At 37.3% G+C, this 20,591-nt stretch overlaps 3 protein-coding genes across 4 annotated transcripts; 2 read left to right on the top strand and 1 right to left on the bottom strand.

Moving 5' to 3' along the window:
- The first annotated feature begins 1,041 nt into the window (after window positions 1-1,041).
- On the top strand, window positions 1,042-6,187 carry LOC108673801 (cytosolic iron-sulfur assembly component 2A). Of its 2 annotated transcripts, XM_018161672.2 has the most exons (5): window positions 1,042-1,326; window positions 3,328-3,385; window positions 4,543-4,622; window positions 4,880-5,060; window positions 5,511-6,187. In XM_018161672.2, the coding sequence occupies exons 2-5, from the start codon at window positions 3,337-3,339 to the stop codon at window positions 5,606-5,608; spliced, it is 408 nt and encodes a 135-aa protein (XP_018017161.1). In that variant the 5' UTR covers window positions 1,042-1,326; window positions 3,328-3,336; the 3' UTR covers window positions 5,609-6,187. The 2 variants fall into 2 exon arrangements, with proteins under 2 accessions (XP_018017161.1, XP_047736089.1); XM_047880133.1 differs by lacking the exon at window positions 1,042-1,326 and having other exon boundaries at window positions 3,102-3,385.
- A 71-nt stretch (window positions 6,188-6,258) lies between these two features.
- On the top strand, window positions 6,259-14,263 carry LOC108673800 (alpha-ketoglutarate-dependent dioxygenase alkB homolog 7, mitochondrial). Its single transcript, XM_018161671.2, has 4 exons — window positions 6,259-7,768; window positions 10,018-10,194; window positions 11,068-11,192; window positions 13,187-14,263. The coding sequence occupies exons 1-4, from the start codon at window positions 7,376-7,378 to the stop codon at window positions 13,311-13,313; spliced, it is 822 nt and encodes a 273-aa protein (XP_018017160.1). The 5' UTR covers window positions 6,259-7,375; the 3' UTR covers window positions 13,314-14,263.
- Window positions 14,264-14,288: 25 nt separating this feature from the next.
- LOC108673803 (c-Myc-binding protein) lies at window positions 14,289-15,000 on the bottom strand. The gene is made up of 2 exons (XM_018161673.2): window positions 14,764-15,000; window positions 14,289-14,485 (listed from the first exon to the last, which is right to left on the bottom strand). The coding sequence occupies exons 1-2, from the start codon at window positions 14,947-14,949 to the stop codon at window positions 14,393-14,395; spliced, it is 279 nt and encodes a 92-aa protein (XP_018017162.1). The 5' UTR covers window positions 14,950-15,000; the 3' UTR covers window positions 14,289-14,392.
- Between the last annotated feature and the right edge of the window lie 5,591 nt (window positions 15,001-20,591).

The following is a 20,591-nucleotide window of genomic DNA, read 5'->3' as shown; positions in this document are numbered from 1 at the left end:
GCCGCCCGGCACCTGTTGTCGTCACTTCATCTCGGGAGGAAACTGCACTTTTGTGCACATCGTCATGACGCGGCCACGATGGGTGACAATGCAATAAAATGATGCCTCAACCTCACGTCTTAGTCTTATATCAATAGTAAAAAATGTTGTCGTTTTAAAATCGATAAATCAGTCCCAATGACATTTTTAATTTATTCGATTGAGAATATATTGTTCTTAGTAATTGGACATTAAATTTTTTATGATAAATTCGTATTTAACAACTATTTGTAACTAATGGTAAGTAAAGGAATTAGCCGGCCTTTAATTCAGCTAAAAAATGTATAAAGAAAACTAAAGATAGAAACAACTTTATACATGTTATTGTTACTGTTAAGTTGCGATTAAGTATGTAAATCTCTTGATGATTGTTCGCCGACTTCCTTCATTGAGCAACACAGCTGCTTGAATTAATGCTTAGTATTTTACAGCACAGAAACAAGTTTAGGTTGCGGATTCAAAAACCGCAGCTAAGCACAAAAATATAAGTAGAAATTGCCACGGTTGCTGGGTGCGTAAAAGTAGCAGTATTGTAGTACCGAGTAATGGAAAATTCTACAATTTGCGAATTGATGACAACATGGCCTTATCTTCAATGCTGACAATGCTGTTACTATATAATATAATATTAGATTAAATTGTGTGATTATCGATTTTATTACATCATGTCATAATAACAACAGAGGGAGGTAAAATGATTACATGATTCAAGTCGTAAAATTTTGTACATATTTATAAATTTAATTCATTTTTTAATTTTCCTTTCATCACATACTGTCATGATCTGTAAATAAATAACTGATCTTGAACCCTAATTTTTCTACAGTTTCTTATGACAGACTCTTTCGATAATTAGGCTCATAATTAACATCGTTATATTCTGAAATTTTTTAATATAAGAAAAATCATTCATTTCTACAGTTGACTTCTTTAAAGTTTTCAAAAATTTCCGTTGCGCCGTCGATTCTTCTCCGGAACATTTGTTTACCGTCTTCTTCTTTAGTCCGTGACCTGCGGGTGGGGGAGACTTCCCATGAAGTGCCCAATTTCAATTTGCAATAGTAAAGGCCACAGTTGCGTACATCAAGAGTACAGGACGCCTAAACAACCTCTGAGAGAACAGCGTCAGCAAGACCCCCTTGTGACACCACTCTGACCTAATGGAAAACTGCTGAAGATTTTTTGATTAATCCATGTGCAACAAGTGCCAGTGCCCTGTTGAGAGCAACTCCTCCAGTCACCTCAAAACGGATAACAACATTTGTTTACTGGCCTGAAAATATTGGTGTGAGTCATTGCATGTGTTATGTGTGCTTTTCACAAACAAACCTTCTTCAAAAGTTCAATCGTTCACTGACTCACAATAATCAATTTGCTTAGTTAGAGATCGACTGTTCGACATAATGACATTTGACATCCTGCTTCTTACCTTAGGCTTAGTTCAGTATTTGATGTACATTGTAGAAAAGAGAACCATGTCAGTCACATAGGGGTTAGCCACTAATGTTCACAGAATCTCAGTTCAACCTTGGCCATGGCCCACAGGCATGAGTGCTGCATGACTCATAATTCATAGTTGATAGTTATAGTGATAGTTACACTGGTAGGTTAAGGTATGTGCAAAAAAATTCATTTAATCATAATGAAAATTAAACATCTGATAAGAGAAAAAAGTCCAAACAAATACCATATAAATTTAAGTGGATTACAAATTAAAGTGAAAAAGCTATGTCTTTTTTTCCTTTATTAAATAACGTCTTAAAATGAACCAATTTTTGTCTTTTTTTAATCTATCATTTCTAGGTTTCCTATGAGGCTATGAGCCAATTTGAAAGATTTTAGTACCATAGAAGCTCTTGTTGTAGGCTATTGATTCTAACTAAAATAAAACTTTTTGGTTGAGACTTTGACTGCAGGTGGGTGGGGAAAGCAGGTGTGACTGTCTGCCAGGGTGCAGAAGGTGGGTAAATATGTAAATATCTTAGGTATTGGTATTGAAATTATTGCATTTGATAATAATTTAGATCTTCACAAATCTTTGGGAAAGCTAAATGCAGGTACACCAGTAAATCAGAGGTACACTAGTGGCTGCATTATTTGTAAAATTCTGGTTTCTTGTGAATCAGATCAGGCTGCTAAGCACAATCCATAATTCATAATTTTAGTTGCAATGCAATTGTCTACTCTCTACTGCAATACCTGGGGTGTTGAAGATACACTTGTCAAAATTGGTGGCTGTTTACAATTTCAAAAATTATATTTGCAATGCATTTGGAAGATTGCCGGCAGCACAGTGATGCACCTTGAATACTACTGTTGGCAACATTTCTACAAATGCAAAAATTTGTGATGCATTCATCAAACTCTGCACCCTGAGTGACTGATACATATGAATGGTATATGTAAACATTATCTTATCAAAAGGCAAAATTACCAAGAATAAATTATAGTTTCATGGTTCTGGCACCATAAGACATAAAAATGATCATGTCTTCTAAATGTGGCACCTCTTACCTCTATATAACTATTATAATAATAAACTGGCTTGGTGAGTACAGAAGGACGGGGATTGACAGGTACAGCACATAGTATATGCCGGAGGAGCGGCTAGCAAGATGATGGCTAGGCAGTACCGCTACGACTGACGAGCAGCGCACAGATTGAGATATATATAGGCCTTAACAGGGATGACGTCACTGAGTGTGACTCTAACATGTGGGTACAGAACATGTTATAAGAGGGTGACATATGATAACCAAGAGGGTGATAGAAGATCACCTGACAATGATGAATAAGAGATAAAAAAATGATAATTAAATTATAAATAAATAACAAATTACTGTATAGACAAATTAAAGACAATTTGATGACAAATTACTGATAAATTAATAATAAATTAATGATAGATTTATGTCAGATTATTGTTTGATTAATAATAGATAAATGATTTATCAAAGATTTTTGATGGTTACTGGAATAAAGAACTTTGACTTTCCCAGCCATTACATGAACTTCCTGTTTATTGTTGAATAATTCTTGCTATGTGCTTATCCATAACTAGAATTTCACATTGTATGGCTGGAAACAGAGTAGCTATTATATGAAGACTAAAATTATCCAAAAACAGTGGAAATGGATATTTTTATTCTGGCTATTGTAGACAGCAGTATCCCTCTTAGATTCTGTCACTGCAATCAAGAAGCTGCTTAGAGCATATCAAAATTTAACTGTCTATTCTCTCCAATCTCATCCATCCTTATTCAACTGTAATATTCTTTTCCATTATAGGATGAAATTATGTCTAGCCATGAGATGAATCTAGAAGATGTTGTGGCTACTGTATATGGTAAGCTGTACTTTAATCTGTTATGAGTTTGTTAGTTTATTAATATTTCAAATTTGTTACAATGATCAATTTTTTATAATAAATTCTATATATTTTAAAGGTCATTCATTCTAATTATCAAACAATCTCTCATCTCCCAAGTAAAATTTATCAGCTCACAATAATTCCAATTCTTACAATTAATCAGCTGACATTCTAAATTTGAATGTAGAATTGACCCAACTTGAATATTCATTTCATAATTGCCTATAACTTTGACTAAAAAGTATGCATACCTTAAGTGTCCATCAATCCATCTGGCTTAACTCCACTTGCCTATTTTCTCAACAAAGAAAAAGTTAGTGCTTATAAATGACATTCCTTTCATGGATGATGAAAGGAATGCATTTCTTAATATATTCAAACTATATACCTGTTGAATTAGCAGTAATTGCTGAAAATTTATTACCCAGTGTTTTGTCATAGTTTGTCATTTCTGAAGTATATGGCCAGCTTAGTGACATTGAACATAATAAACATGTATAAATTTTGCACAATTAATTTGATTATAATCTTTTAGAACTTCAATCAATTTTGAATTGAATTAACTGGTTAACCCTTCATGGGCAAGCACAGAAATTTGAATTTCTGCAAGAAGTTCAAGATTTATTCAGATTTTATTTATTAATTACTTATATTAATTAATATATTCAGATTTATTTTTGAAGAATTTTGGATATTGTAGTCAATTGAAAAGTTTATAAAACTCAATCACTACCGTATCCCAAAATAAATTAATATTATTCATACAAATGCAAAGGGAATCTATCTAGTTACAATTCGATTTAATTTCCTCAAGTTGCAGTTATTTATTTAAATTTTTATTGTTTCTTCAAATTTAAAAAAAATGTGAAAGAGCATAAATTTCATTGTCAACGTCACAAATTTCATTCAAATGCTCATATTTTAATTCCTGAGCATAGAAGGTGGTGATGCTATGTAAGGAATGATGGTCAGATGATTGGTGATTAGCCAAGGCTTGATAACAGCCTCATAAACAAACTGGGGGTCATGGTGGATTGTTATGGGGGATTTTAAGTCATCATATTTAGGAGTAACTTGCCTGGAAAAGGTTTAAAATTTCTGCATTCGATCCTTAACTAACTGATTTATTTCAGATACCCTGCGCTTTGTGAAAGACCCTGAGAAAGATGCAACTCTGGAAGAGCTTGATGTGCTCCAGGAAGACAAGATAAAAGTTAGTCATAACTATTCTCTTCATTCTGGTACAACTTGTTTTTCTTAGGTTTGCATGAATGCTAAATTTGTCTCAACAATATAGAGCCACAAGAATAAGCAGGATAATTGATTCATATTTTCAAACAAAAGTCTTGCTATATTTGGTAAAATTTAGCCATCAACTTTACACATAAATTTCAGGTACTGTTATTTATAACTGCTTTGCAATCTGTAATAAAATTTATTATGATATTTCATTTCATCCTTTTGTTTCAGGTGAGCAAACTTGATCGTGGCAAGTACTTGGTGCACGTGAGGTTCGTCCCAACAGTGCCCCACTGTTCCCTGGCCACCCTCATTGGTCTATGCATTCGAGTCAAGCTAGCACAATCCCTGCCGTTCCCATACAAAATCATCATTGAAGTGCAGCAAGGCACACATGACACTGCTGACGAAGGTTTTTTTCTATATAACTTTAAATATCATGTAAAAGTTATACGTGAAATATGAGTGAAATAAATTCATATATTATTTATATACTGTACCTATATTCTTAAAAAATTGTTTTAAATTAATGTTGAATTACATCTTTAGTGAGCATGTTTTATAATGTTTTTTATTTGTTCAAAAGGATATCAAAATATTGAGTGTTTTTCATGTGTTTAAATCTTTATAGAACTTTATATCTTGAACATCTTTGCCAATACAAACCAAAATAAATTGAATTTATATACTAGTACTAATCAGAATGCATGAGTGATTTTTATTCCTTGTTTCCTAATCAACAGTAGAACTCATTTTGTCTGTGCAGCAATCAATTTATGTATTTATTTATTTTTTGCATGGCATAAATAAGCATAATTGTCATCATTTTACCTCATAAATAACAGGAATTTTTCCTCGACAGTTAACAAACAAATCAACGACAAAGAAAGAGTTGCTGCTGCTTTGGAGAACCCTAACCTCAGCGCCATTGTGAAGAAATGCATTTCAGATGATGGATGATCCCTGTAGGTTGTCTCGCTTTGTCTGCACCAACATCATCTGCCTTTGCTCTGGAGCTTACATGTGCACTTACTCTCTCCACCGTTGTTTCTCAGGATGTAAGCCTTGAACAGATCTTTGGTCAGCTCAATGTTACTCTTGGCTGCTGCATAATCAAGGTAGATTATGACCTGAGAGTTGCAGCTAATGCATTCAAGCTAAAAATTTACACTCTGAGCAAGCATAGGTTTCTTTGTATAGGTATTTTGTCATTTTGAGTTTGTATTGTTAAAATGAGGCATGTATCATGCATATGCCACTTTTATTATTGCTGTAAATTATAATTATTCACAGCAGTTTCTTTCAGTTATAGGGAGTAATAATATAAAATAATTTCAATAAGACATCATTTCCTGTTTGCAGTTCCATGAATTTTTTTTCTGCTTGTTTAATGTATAGTTTCTTCATTTGTACAAAAAATGCATTTTGTACTTTCAAAATGATCATTGCGACCATTCAATGATTTAATTGTAGAAAGTATCTTGTTTTAAATGTGGTTGTGAATCTGCAAATGTTTTTATAATCAGATGTCTTTATTTATATGGAATGCTTTCTTTTTCCTTGTCTGTTACTTTCAGAAACCTATGATTGTGCTGAGATTATTTAATTGTCTGAGGCTTTTTTTCTAACATCTTTGTTACATATTCTGGTACCGCAACCAATGCTGGAACATCTTTAGTTATCTGCTACCATTACTGATACATATTTAGGTCCTTGTGGTATCATTGCTGGTGCTTCTTCAGGTTTCTGCTACCATAACTGGTACATATGTAGGTCTCTGGTGCCATTATAATACATTTCCATGATTTTATATCATTACTGGTACCTTTCATTCCCAAGCTCCCTCAAAAGATGCAAGCGCATCAAGGGGAGCGTGCTACCCCTGGGGTTATCTGGCACTCTCGCTCTTTTCAAATTGATTACTAGTAAAAATCAAAGAACAAAAAACTTCGCAAAAGATATGCGCAATACCGTACTACTTACGGAGCTATGAAATTTATAGTGTTGCTTCTTACAGTTTTTGGTACTGTTTTTATTCAATACATGTTCGAATAAAAAACATTTATTGTGACATCCTAGTTTTCCCACACACTGGTTCTATAGCATTTCGTTTACGACATTGCTCCCCACTATAGACTGCTCCCCACTATAGACAATCAACGGATTCTTACTTCAATCAATTCGACTTTAGAGTCAAATCTCATTTCAAATGCCTAGTGTTCTAGACTTTAATTAGGTCTTGAATTCCTTTCCCTGCTTTATGATTTTACTTTCTGCTGCGAGCTCACACAACATTCACCTCTCCATGAGCAATTTAAGATGATGTCATTCTCAATCTACTTACTTTATATATAGCAAGCATATCGCTGAATGTTGTGGAAAAGTGCACAAGTATTTTTTTTCCAGCAAGGCTAAATGTCAGGTTTTGAATGCGATTGCTTTTGTTTCGCTGCTTGTACTTTAATATATTGGTTATTTGTTACCAATAGGTCATTGTTAATCTATAATTATTGCTTGAATTTACTACCGCATGTCGTTACGCACCTACGTAGGAAGCTTTTACTTATTGAGATGAAAGAGAATAATTTCTCTACCATTAAACGGTATTGAGGAATAAACATTTAGATTTGTTCGGAATACCGCTAGATGCTAATTCAAATCGTGCTCATATTTCACGCCTCAGTATTCACCTAATATACAATTTGCTTGTTTGCAGACCTCACCGTAATGGTACAGAGTGTTATTATAAGACCTGTCTTTAGTAGTGCCATTTTCAAACACGTCTCCTTCTTCACGAAACTTTGTTGCAATCATCACCTCAGTTCTGATGTGAGCAAGCGTAGTCACTCAACTTGTAATCTCACACATAAATGTTACAATTATAAAACAAATGTTACGCGCTCTGACGTGCGGTTGCATCGTCGGTTGCTGTGTCAAACCATCGACTCGCACCCAAACTTTTATTTTCCTCCGACGGCGACGCGACAAACTCGCGAGGAAATCCTGGCGAACTTTTCTGTGGATCTTGATTTTGTGACACCGGAAGAAGAGAACGAGTTACTTAAAGAAACTGATCGACATTTGCAGCGGCTGCGGTACCAGTTCGACCACTGGGATGATGTAAGTATCTGAACTTGTTCCCTGACATCAATAATCTCAAAAATCCATGATAAAATTATGTTTAGGATGCGCCGGCATGTGTAGACTCGACCTCATAACCAGATCAGCCGCTATACTTTTTTTATTTTTTTTTTATTTTTCTCTCTTCTTCTTTTTTTTTGCCACACATTTCCTACTACACACAGCAATCCCCCAATTGTGGCCTTTTCCTGTGTGTATCATTAGTGTTTAAAACAATCTTACATTAGTTTTACCTAGCCAAAAAACCCTAACATAACCTAACCGAACTGAACACAGCCTGACATATCCTAACCTGTCCTAACCTAGTCTTACCTCACTTGACCTTACTTCACCTAACCTTACCTTGCCTAACCTTACCTAACCCAACACAACCTAACCTAACGTAACCTATCCTAACCTAGTCTAACCTAACCTGAACTAACTTTGCCGTACCCTAATCAACCCTAACTTAACCACCCTATGTGATTGTCGCCATAGGAACTTGTTCCTGGCTTGAACCTAACCTCAGCAAATGACGTATATTTTACGACATGTTTAATTTCCTACCTGTTCTATTTCGATTCCGTGCATGATTGTGGCCGGAGTTCGCATTTCCAACACACACTGAACGTGTTGGAAATGCGAACTCCGGCCTAAATACTCCAAACATCAATAACCTGGGTGTCGGTTTTCTTCTATCAAAGTAAACAGTGCAAAAAGTTTAAATACCTAGTCGATGGTTGCAAAAAACACAGTTAAAAGACATTGAAAAAGCAAAAAATCGCAGTTAAGAATAATCCCCTACGAAAAATCTGTATTGGACGCAGTGGTGGACTTGTCTCTTATACACATCTAGATGTGTATAAGAGACAGATTTTCATGAGATTCTAACGGTTGAGCTCCTGGGAAAAACGGCTCGAGTGAAAACTTTGACCTCAAACCCCCCTGTACGTGATTATACAGCAGCAGCATATCAAAAGTGGAGAGTATAAGTTTAGCGTCCGCTTCGCTGGCTGTAGGCACACAGAAAGTGAGCCGCTCCTGCCGAACGAGCCTGACTTTCTATAGCGATGCACTTTTCGCCCTATATTCATCCTGAAATTTATAAATTCATTCGTAACCACAGGACCGTCGATAGGATATATCAGTGTCCCGTCCGCTCTCTTCTAGTGCTGAGAGTAAAAAAGTGTGCCACTATTTTATCGGTTTTACTCATTCATTTTACTGAGTGATTTGGTGTGAGGGTTCGGTAGGTTTCTTCAAATCCTCCCTCCATAGGGACCTTCATAATTGCTGTTCGCTCATTTTTTTTTATTTTTACATGCGTATACTGTTTCTCATGATTCTACCGCCACAAGACAATAAACAAATTTTCAGGTCACATTAATAAATCAGCCGGAAAGGTATTGCAGATACTCGCTCAATAGCTCCTCTTAGCTACGTTACCTTGCATTCTACACACAAGCGCGTTCGCAAACACATTTGCCATGAAATAACCTTACACTATCGCCCATAGCTTCATGAACACACACCAAAAATACCAATCAATAAAAACGTACACAACAAATGCATCTACGATAGAATAGCCGTACCAAAACTCACGCACGGCCCCTAGACACACACGGTTACCAACCAACACCCACACACATTAAGTTTGTTTAAATCGCAAGTTGACTAAAAATTTGAAAGCAAAGAATACTCCACATAAATTCATATCTTTATAGAAAACGTTTCGGAGTCCAGCTCCATCGTCAGTTCGCAGAATCTAGAATTTACATAGAAACTCACAAATTAGTACAATTGAAAGCACAGAACACAATTAAAATCCTAAATTTACAAGTAATAGGGCCCAAAAAACCTATCTATTCACAATTTCTTTGCTTTTAAATTTTTAGTTAACTTGCGATTTAAGCTAATAAGTTACATTAATCCATAAAGTTTGTATGCTGTATGATGTTCGACCGCTGCAGGCCATAGAGGGCTACCGTGATTTAGTTAACTTGCGATTTAAGCAAATAAGTGACATCAATTCATAAAGTTTGTATATTGTTCGTCCGCGGCAGGCCATAGAAGGCTACCGTGATTTAGTTAACTTGCGATCTAAGCAAATAAGTGCCATCAATTCATAAAGTTTGTATATTGTTCGACCGCGGCAGGCCATTGAAGGCTACCGTGATTTAGTTAACTTGCGATCTAAGCAAATAAGTGACATCAATTCATAAAGTTTGTATATTGTTCGACCGCGGCAGGCCATAGAAGGCTACCGTGAGACGGAGGTCTCTCGGTGGTCACGCGGCAGCAGCGCGGCGCTGGAGCGACTCAGGGCGCGCGCTTTCGGGAGGGAGGCACGGGGCGTGCTGGTGCACACACACGTCCTCGACCTCGCACCTCAGGGATACATCAAGCCACACGTTGACAGCGTCAGGGTATGTAGACGAACTTGCTTGTGTATTTTGTGCTCTATTTTTATCGTAATTTTTGAAAATGAGTGAAGACAATTGGAATGGAACATGTGCCTTCAGCTACATCACTTGGTTGTGTATTATTTACTTTATTCTTATATTAATTTGCTGAAAATGAGAGAAGATAACCGTAATGGAACATGTGCCCTCGGCTACACCAAACTACAGGTAGATAAGGCAGGTACCAAATGTGCCCTCGGCTACATCAAACTACAGGTAGATAAGGTACCAAATGTGCCCCCGGCTACATCAAACTACTGGTAGATAAGGTACCAAATGTGCCCCCGGCTACANAAAGTACAAGAATCGGCGACAGGCCTATCCAGGCCTATTCTTTAATGCCGAAGATACTATACTACTATTTGCAACATTCCCCAGGATCCCGTCACACTGAGGCAGGATTCCCGCAGCATTCCCAATAATCTCGCCTTACTACGGCATGATTACTACCGCATTCCCAATAATCTTGCCTCCCCAAGGCATGAACACTGCCGCATTCTCAATAATCTCGCCTTACTACGGCATGATTACTATCGCATTCCCAATAATCTCGCCTCACTAAGGCATGATTACTGCCGCATTCCCAATAATCATGCCTCCCCAAGGCATGAACACTGCCGCATTCTCAATAATTTCGCCTTACTACGGCATGATTACTGCCGCATTCTCGATAATCTCGCCTTACTAAGGCATGATTAATACCGCATTCCCAATAATCTCGCCTTTCTAAGTCATGAACACTGCCGCATTCTCAATAATCTCGCCTTACTAAGGCATGATTAATACCGCATTCCCAATTATCTCGCGTTCCCAATTACTGAAGCGTTTTTTCTTCAGTTCTGCGGGTCGACAATAGCTGGCTTGTCTCTACACAGCGACGCTGTCATGAGGCTCACCAAGCAGGAGCTCCCGCACCAGACGGTTGATGTCTTCTTGCCCGCTCGCTCCTTATACATTATGAAGTACGTACTACTTAACATTATATCGTATATTTCTTTACCTTTTATATTGTGAAGTACGTACTACTTTACATTATATTGTATGTTTCTTTACCTTTTATATTATGAAGTACGTACTACTTTACATTATATTGTATGTTTCTTTACCTTGTACATCATGAAACACGTACTGCTTTACATTATATTGTATGTTTCTTAACCTTATACATCATGAAGTACTTACTACTTTACATTATATTGTATGTTTCTTTACCTTATACATCATGAAGTACGTACTAATTTACATTATATCGTATATTTCTTTACCTTTTATATCATGAAGTACGTACTACTTTACATCATATTGTATTTGTGTGTTTCTTTACCTTATACATAATGAAGTACGTACTACTTTACATCATATTGTATATATGTGTGTTTCTTTACCTTATACATAATGAAGTACGTACTACTTTACATCATATTGTATTTGTGTGTTTCTTTACCTTATAGAATATAGGGTATATATATAGGATGGCCCAGTGGTTAAAGTTCAGAGTACCAAGATTGGAGCAGAGAGGCGCGGGTTCGATCCCAGCTCTGTGCGCCAGTTTCTGGTCAGAATCGGCGAGGAGGCCGGGCGGTTAAGCACAGCAGAATTGTAGCAGTGAGTTGCGAGTACGAGACCGCAAAATGCTGCGAATGTTCTGCGATGTTAAGAATCGGCGACAGGCCTACGGCCTAATAACGCTGAAACCGCTATTATTATTATACATAATGAAGTACGTACTACTTTACATCATATTGTATATATGTGTTTCTTTACCTTATACATCATGAAGTACGTACTACTTTACGTCATATTGTACGCTTCTTTATTTATGTAGTGTATGGCATGTAATACATCAAACTCAGCCGCTGTCAGGCCCGCACTTTCTCTGTTTTTCATTAGGAAGGTGGATTTTTTATGTCAGGAAAAACATCACAAATCTTACACTCACGCAGTATTCCCTTCAGAATTTGCTTTTATGTTTATTTTTGCTCCAAGCGTAACCATTTTTACAGTCTTTGAGGACACGTTAATTAATTCATGTTATTAATTTACGTCTTCTTTTCTTCTCAACTTGTTCTACTCGTCGGCCTGGTCTCTCCTTGACTCCATCCTACCACCTCCTCACTCCTCCCATCTCTCTCCTTCCCCATTCATCTTTTGTTTCAACGTGCATATCTTGCCGCATTTCGCACCTGTTCTTTATCTTGCATTACTTTCTTACTTAACTCTTCGTGTACTGATACATTTATCGTCTATTCTATTCGTACATTAAGGCCTGGGACCGAGAAGTCATGTCAGTACAGATAGCACAAAAAAATTATTTTGATTACACTTTGATTACGTAATTCAGTTCTTCTTTTCTCTCGGTACGCTTCCTTTCTTTCACACCTCTTTTTTACTCTTGTACTTGTAGCTTCTTTTATGTGGGACAAATCATCCACTACGATCGAATTTCTCTATAACCCATCTTCCTTTCTTGTAGAATTTTTTAATTATCTTACTCCTCCTATTTATTACTCGCAATGTCGCCTCACTCGTGCCATGGTACACTCGGATAAATGAATGGTTCGTATTGTCCGAATAGGGACACACTCTGCATGTAGCAAGCACTGATACGTCCGTTTGCCATGCAAAACTGAGTCAGGATGGCCCACACACGAGAAAGAAGTGTACCGTAAAACGGGGTGACTTGGGCCATTGAGACGTTTAAGAAAATAAAACCCTATACCGGTACTCGGAAAGTTTTTGTCTTAGAAAAATTGTGTGAGATTGAGATTACCTTCAAATGGAATAAAGAGATATATTTTATATATTTACTATGTGAAAATTTCTGTAACAGAATGGTAAGTGCTAAAAATGTTCCAAGTCATCCCGTTTTACGGTATCGTCGCTATTTGGACCAAATCCCCCATTTTTCTGACTTAGACTATATCATAAGCTGTTAATGAACCATCATCTATCGCAGGGACGCCGCGCGTTATCTGTACGCGCACGAGGTGCTCAAGGAAGCCACGTTTCGAGGGCGAGTCGTAGAGAAGCGCAGGAGGGTCTCCGTTATCTCCAGGAATACGCCGGGACCAAAGGATGCGTGACAACCTAGGGCCCATATGCGCAACATCCTTAGTCCTTAGGTGGCATAACACCCCTGGTCTCCTCAAGGCGTAACACCCTAGATAGCCAAAACGCGAAACATCATGGATCTGTAGGTGGCTTAGTAGTGCAGGCTCTTAGGTGACTGAACACCCTTAGTCACCAGGAGGTGTAGCCTTCTGGTCACTGCGAGGCATAACATCATTGGTCTTCAAGAGGTGTAACCCTCTGGTCTCCTGAAGGCGTAACACCCTTGCATGGTCTTCAAGAGGTGTAATCCACTGGTCATCTGAAGGCGTAACACTCTTGGTCTTCAAGAGGTGTAACCCTCTGGTCACCTGGAGGCGTAACACCCTTGGTCTTCAAGAGGTGTAACCCTCTGGTCACCTGGAGGCGTAACACCCTTGGTCTTCAAGAACCCCTCTGTAACCCTCTGGTCACCTGAAGGCGTAACACTCTTGGTCTTCAAGAGGTGTAACTCTCTGCTCCCCTGGAGGCGTAACACCCTTGGTCTTCAAGAGGTACAACTCTCTGGTCACCTGGAGGCGTAACACCCTTGGTCTTCATGAGGTGTAACTCTTTTCTCACCTCAGCTGGAGGCGTATTAGATGTTGCTTGACGCCATGTTAATTTCTTAATTGAAACGCAAAAAGTTATAGTAAGAATAATATTTTATTTGAAATAGAAAGAAATGAACTGAGAGAGAATAAGATAAGAGTTTATAAATCATTACTTGGTGTAATGTATCTTGGTAATCTTGGTACATGGTTGCCTACCAATGATGTCAGAAAAAGAGAAAGTTTAAGTATATTAAATGTAAGAGGAAGAGAAAGTTTTAGTATATTACTTCAATTGATGACTTCTATTGTACATATGCATACATCCAATATGTTGCAAAGTAGCATAAGTACATAATATAGATATTGGTAAATTTTTATTGATTACTCTAGAGAACAAAAAAAATTAGCTGACTCAACTCGCACTTGAGTGAATAAAAATTTGTATAATTGGAGAAAATGAAAGAAATAGACATTAATAATCCATTATGTTATGAGATACACTGAAGGTATTGAGTAGCTGGTCATGATTTGTCTTCTATGCAAGATTCTTCCTTGTCTCTGTAGGCTCGTAGTTGTTCTTCTAGGCTTGCTTTCTGGGCCTCCAGCTCTGACACCTAAAAAGTGCAGATAAAGTTGAGAGTTAATTAGGATTATACAAATTCATTGTGGTTAATAAATGTTTATGACGTAGAATGACAGATAATAAGAATTCTGCCAAATTGAATAAGAAATGGTATGAAAATTCTGGGAAACCTTGCTCAACAATAGTAAAAAACAATGTGAAATTTCAACTTAAACAACTTTAATAGACATGATCAGGTTAAATGAAGAATATTCGTCTAAGCCAGGAAAAAACTCTGTATAATCATAAGAAATCTACTGAAAAAGTCACCTTTGCCTCCAGAGTTTTGATTTTATCAGCTTCATCTGAGTTCTTCTCCAGCTCTCTGCGAATAAAGCCAAGAGGGTCGTCAGGCTTGAGTGGCTGTTCATAAAGTTTCACCAGAATGTTTGTCAGAGCAGACATGATGCCACTTTTTTGCACATAGCTACGAAACTTCTCACGGTCAGTATCCATGGCTTTCAATAAGTCTAATTACAGCTCTGGGAAAAGATAATGTTATATTATATGGTTGACGTTTAATGGATGATAGATTAGATTACTACCGTATTGTATAACATCATGCAAACACTCACACAACTGAGTAGGATAATAACAGGGCGATTGGTCACAAAACTTTGGGGCCCATGATTTGATTCTTTACACAGCCTATCTTTCTTGTCCAGGGTAGGGTGTAATTCAGACCAAATGTTGCATAAAGCCCACATAGAATATTTCGATTTAGCAGCAAAATTATAAATCTACAGGGAATCAAATAATGAATTACAAACAACTTACTGCATTATTTCACAACTTAAAACATTTGGTTCACTCAATGCAAGTAATTCAGTCTTTAGAATTTGTAAATGAGCCCATGGTTCTTCTGTCAACTGGGGTGACTTTGGCCACACCTACAACAGAAAGAAATGGCAGCAAAACAAAATAATAAACTTTTGCCAAAGTGACTGGGGTGACTTTGACCACTGGGGTGACTTTGGCCAACATTTATAATTTTGTTTTGCTGCCATTTGTTTCTGTTGCAGTGGTGGTGGTAGTCACCCCAGTTGATGGTAGCTAATTCATACATTTTTAGCTAGGCATTTTGGGGTATGTCAAGATTTTTTTCTACCTCACATTTCTATTTAGTGCAAATATCAAAAACTTCAAGAACTACATCGAGGACTACAATTCAGCAAAATAAATTTGAAATCATTGCTCTTCTATTATCACACTCAAAAAATTATAACTTTATATTGAATAATCAAAGCTTGAAGGCACCTATTTTGGGCAGAATTGATCTCAATCATGCAGTAGTATTAGACTATCAACATTTTGATATGAAATTATTCAGCCATCAGAAATCTAGCAGCTAGGAAAATGGCAGAGATGCTCTAGTGACAGCTTGCAGAGAAGATACTCCCAAACCTGCAACCTGGTGGTGCATCATCAATGAATTGCACTCGTGATTTTTTCCTTAGAACAATAATTAATAATTTCAACTAATTTGAAAGAATACATAATCAAGATCTTATGATATCAAGAAATGTAACACTGATTAATCACTATTTATTTATAAATTTGAAAGCTTTGCCTACTGCAATCTTGATTCTTGACTGTCAATAGAACTATATGCTTGAGCTCATCTACTCAAGATTAAAATCAATTTTTATGTATGATAATGCTGGAGCTGGACTTGCTGGTTTATGATATCCATGAATAATCCAAGATACTTTAGGACTCAAAATTAAACTTTAGGAAAAATCTAAAAAAACTGTTTGCTTTGCCACCATGCAGTTGCACTGTTGCAGACCAAGCATGGAATAGCTATACCTACTTGGCAAGCCATGAGTCACGACTGAATTTTTGGAGCTGTGGTTTTATGGGTTTGCTAGCCATGATGGTGATTCTATTTCTTTAAGGCGGAATTCCATCTCTCTGCCAAAAAAAGCCATTGACGAGCTTGAGCCGCAAACTTATTTACAAAGTCCCATGCATGATGCATCATGCATGGGTTACCCCAAAATCCAAATCTCTAATTTAACCCTGAAAATAGTCAAAACTCAAACAGTAACACCAACATTTGTCTTTACTAAGGTAACAACTGAACAAGTGATAATGCAGTCTGAGTGCTCTGATCAGTCTGATGTGACCGCAACTAAGCATCCTTCAAGTAAACATTTTGGGTTGACTTGTTATTACGTTCTGCAGGGTATTTTGGCAGGAGAATTGAAGTAGGGTAAACGCGGTATATTCCGACACATTAAGGACGCATCGAGAAATGAAAAACTATAAAAAAAAACGTATGCGTTACGTAAGTTCTGTTGCCTTCAACAAACCATAATATTCTTCCTATAAAAACAGTTATTCACTATTTGGTAGAGCCATGTCAACTGTCAAATTTGACACATTTTTGTATGATCTCACCATGTGGCATGCATTGTCTCTCTTTGGATCTCAATATTTTCCCACTAGATGGCCAAGACCTAGTGTTTTTGCAGTATTTTGACACGCAAATGTATGACGTCACCATTTCAACCATCACTGAATGCATGGAACTGAAACAAAGCTTAATATAAAGGAAAAGCTGGAGAGGAGACGGAATTACCTACGATGTCGGAATATACCGCATTTACGTTTACCCTACTGCAGAGTGCAGATTGTGGAATGGAGGTTCCATAAAAAAATTTATGAAACGACATCATCGACATGGGTGCAAGTGGCAAGTGCAAACCACAATTTTTTCAATAAAACAAAAATACATGACATTAGAGCCACAAGATCTGAAATTTCCTATATGATATTAGAGCCACGATATTTTAGAAAAAGTAGGGTAAACGCGGTATATTCCGACACTTTAAGGACGCATCGAGAAATGAAAAACTATTAAAAAAAACCGTATGCGTTACGTAAGTTCTGTTGCCTTCACATGACTCTCAAAACACTTCACTACGCGTCAGCAACGATGAAACGTCACAAAATGTTGCCATATTTATTAAAAAGCCTTTAGAATGGAAACTTACCAAATCCCTATATTCCGTCATTTTGTGTGGCAACATCCGACACGTGGTGAGTTGTATTGCGTCAGCGCTTCAAATTTAAAATTTGGTAGAGCCATGTCAACTGTCAAATTTGACACATTTTTGTATGATCTCACCACGTGGCATGCATTGTCTCTCTTTGGATCTCAATATTTTCCCGCTAGATGGCCAAGACCTAGTGTTATTGCAGTATTTCGACACGCAAATGTATGACGTCACCATTTCAACCATCAATGAACGCATGGAACTAAAACAAAGCTTAATATAAAGGAAAAACTAGAGAAGTGACGGAATTACCTACGATGTCGGATTATACCGCGTTTACCCTAGGACTTTTTCAACCTTGATGTAGACGAGTTGGCATTCTGATTCTGTGATAGGGAAGGAGTTGATTCATCTCTACCAGCAAATTTGTTTTCAGTTTTCACAAAAGTGTCCAAGTGTTGATTATTATTTATTATTTAACATAGTGGAATTTGAGCAGGTTCAATCATTTCAATGTTGAATCTGTCAACCCTTGACAGTTGTCACATGCTGTTGCGTGTTACGTGTTTGGACAGTTTGGTGAATAGTGATGTCTTTGATTCAGCACCCGGGTCAATCAAAATTGTCAATAAGTTCTTGACCCTCGCATCATCCGATGAAATATTCATTGAAGTCACGGTAGGCACTCTCACAATTTAACAAAAGACAATTAAAGGGCTGCGACGTCCTCTTTCGATAACAGTTCAGTCGTCTCTCTCAAATAGATTGAAACATTTAAAAGTGACATTGAAACAATTTTTTTCCAGCGTAATTACCATTTTGAATTTGAAATATTTTATGAAGTTTCAAACAATCCGGAGGTGCGGAGAACTTTTCTTCTCTGTTCTTCATTACCGGAAATTTTTAATAATAAATCCGGAAAATGGAATTTCTGACTATATCTAATACAATAACCGAAATTATATCTGAGTTTGTAATGACTCAGTCCAAATTTGATTCCGCTTTATCGTCACATTATGATATCAGAGGGTAATAAAGCTGTCTCACGTGAGTTTTATGAGGTTTCTATTGTTCAAGTGGCTGGCAAATTCAAACTCCGCAATTACTTTAGAAGTCAAAAAATCCTAAAAGCGATGCATACTAACGGCTCCTTATATTTGAAACGCACCCAATCAATTTATTCATCATTTTCGTCTTCAGGGACTTACGCTGGATTCTGCAATTCACTTTTGGAAGTTTCTCATAAAATTCATTCTAACCCGCTGCTAGAACAACCTGAGGATGTTCAAAGTGAAAAATATGGTGGCTCACGAGTGAATATTCTCCACTTGTGTAGACCTAAATTCATGGCTACACAGACTATGGGTTCCCAATAAACTCTTCAGCATCGGGAATCTTAGGAATCTTCTACCACGTCTTTATGTAATCCTCGCCATGGCAGCACATTTGATCGTGATATCAAAGAGATCTTAATCTTCCATCATCGCTATACGGCGAAACTGGGTTGTTCCCACGGGAAATTCATCCCTACCTGAGACTTTGTGCAGTGTCCTTTCGCTCACCCAGTGCATCCCTTATACCCAGAGGTGGGCAGTAGCGCGCTACATGTAGCGGCCGCTACATTTTCAGTAGCGGTAGCGGCGTTACATTTAAGGCAATGTAGCGGTAGCGGTAGCGCCCGCTGCATATTTAAGTAGCGATACGAGGTTTTGCCGCTACAGCGCTACCGCTACATTTATTGATAAAGCCTTTAGATTTTACCTAATAGTATTAAATATTATTTAAAAACCAGCATGATACATACATAATATAAATTACAGAATAAAACTGTATGAAAGATTTCGGTGTAATGTTGCCAACCTCAGCCTGTTACTATAGTGTCAACATGTTAGTTGTTACTTGTTAAGTTGTTACCAGTTACCACTTACAGGTATTTTTTCATGTTTCAGTTTGCTTACAGTTATTTTTATCTTTCACCTTCCCTACATAGATGTCTACTTTAATCTACCAATCTCAAAAATAATCCACATATATATACAAATAAAAGACTGATTTTTTATATGTATATGTGGATAATTTTGGTGATTGGTAGATTAAAGTAGACATCCATGTAGGGAAGGTAAAACATAAAAATAACCAACTTTTATTTACTGTATCTAACCCGTACTAGTTCGGTTAAGTTAATTGCAATACAGTTGCATTTATATGTTTTGAAAATGTTTTATTATCATTAAATGTTTATGAGTAAATCCCAATAGCAGAACAATAAATATTTAGAGATTTCTAATAATTTTGGCCATTGTAGCGGCTAATGTAGCGGCGCTACATTTTACTGTAGCGGTAGCGCTCGCTACAATCCAGTGAGTGTAGCGGTAGCGGTAGCGCCGCTACATTTCAAAGTAGTGCTGCCCAGCTCTGCTTATACCGCCGAGACCGACTTCTACAGAGCACAATCTCGCCCCTTCCCTACAACCCAACTCTTCTCTAACAACTTTAGTTGTTAAATCAATCTCCCTATATCCTCTCGTCCTTACCACTTTTAACAGACCTTCCTCCTACCTTAACTCATTTAATCAACTCCGACTTCTCTAATCACCTTTACCGATAGGTTGATGGATCAGCATCAACAATCTTCAATGACATTTGTGCCACTATTTTTCCAGGATGTGGTAACATTTTCAGTATTGAATCACTCTAATCTGGACCACCGAATCTTATGATACCGGATTGATAATCCCATCAGTATCAAACTACAATGTATGGGGCGTTGATCCCTGCCACTCAATCATCCCAGGGGTAATGTACAGCATTTATCAAGTCATGAAACATATGGGGGCGAATCTTCAAAAGCGCAACACTCCGTTAATCACCTGAAGAATTAGTCAATAACTTTGAAGCCCCGTCGCTCCCATGAAATCTCAACTCGACCCTCGGCCTGGGTGGTTCTGTGAGGAACCGCATTGCTGCTATTGGTAGGTGCAAAATATAATGAAGCTGAGAAAAAACTCTTTATCGAATCCGACTTTTTTCTATTCCAAAGTTTATACTTCGCGGGCTGGTGGAAGTACTATTTCGTAGAATTGCAAGTGGCATAGA

This window comes from Hyalella azteca, unplaced genomic scaffold (assembly GCF_000764305.2).
Source record: "Hyalella azteca isolate HAZT.00-mixed unplaced genomic scaffold, Hazt_2.0.2 contig4675, whole genome shotgun sequence".
Taxonomy (NCBI): domain Eukaryota; kingdom Metazoa; phylum Arthropoda; class Malacostraca; order Amphipoda; family Hyalellidae; genus Hyalella; species Hyalella azteca.
This window is presented reverse-complemented; position numbering and strand designations above follow the sequence as displayed.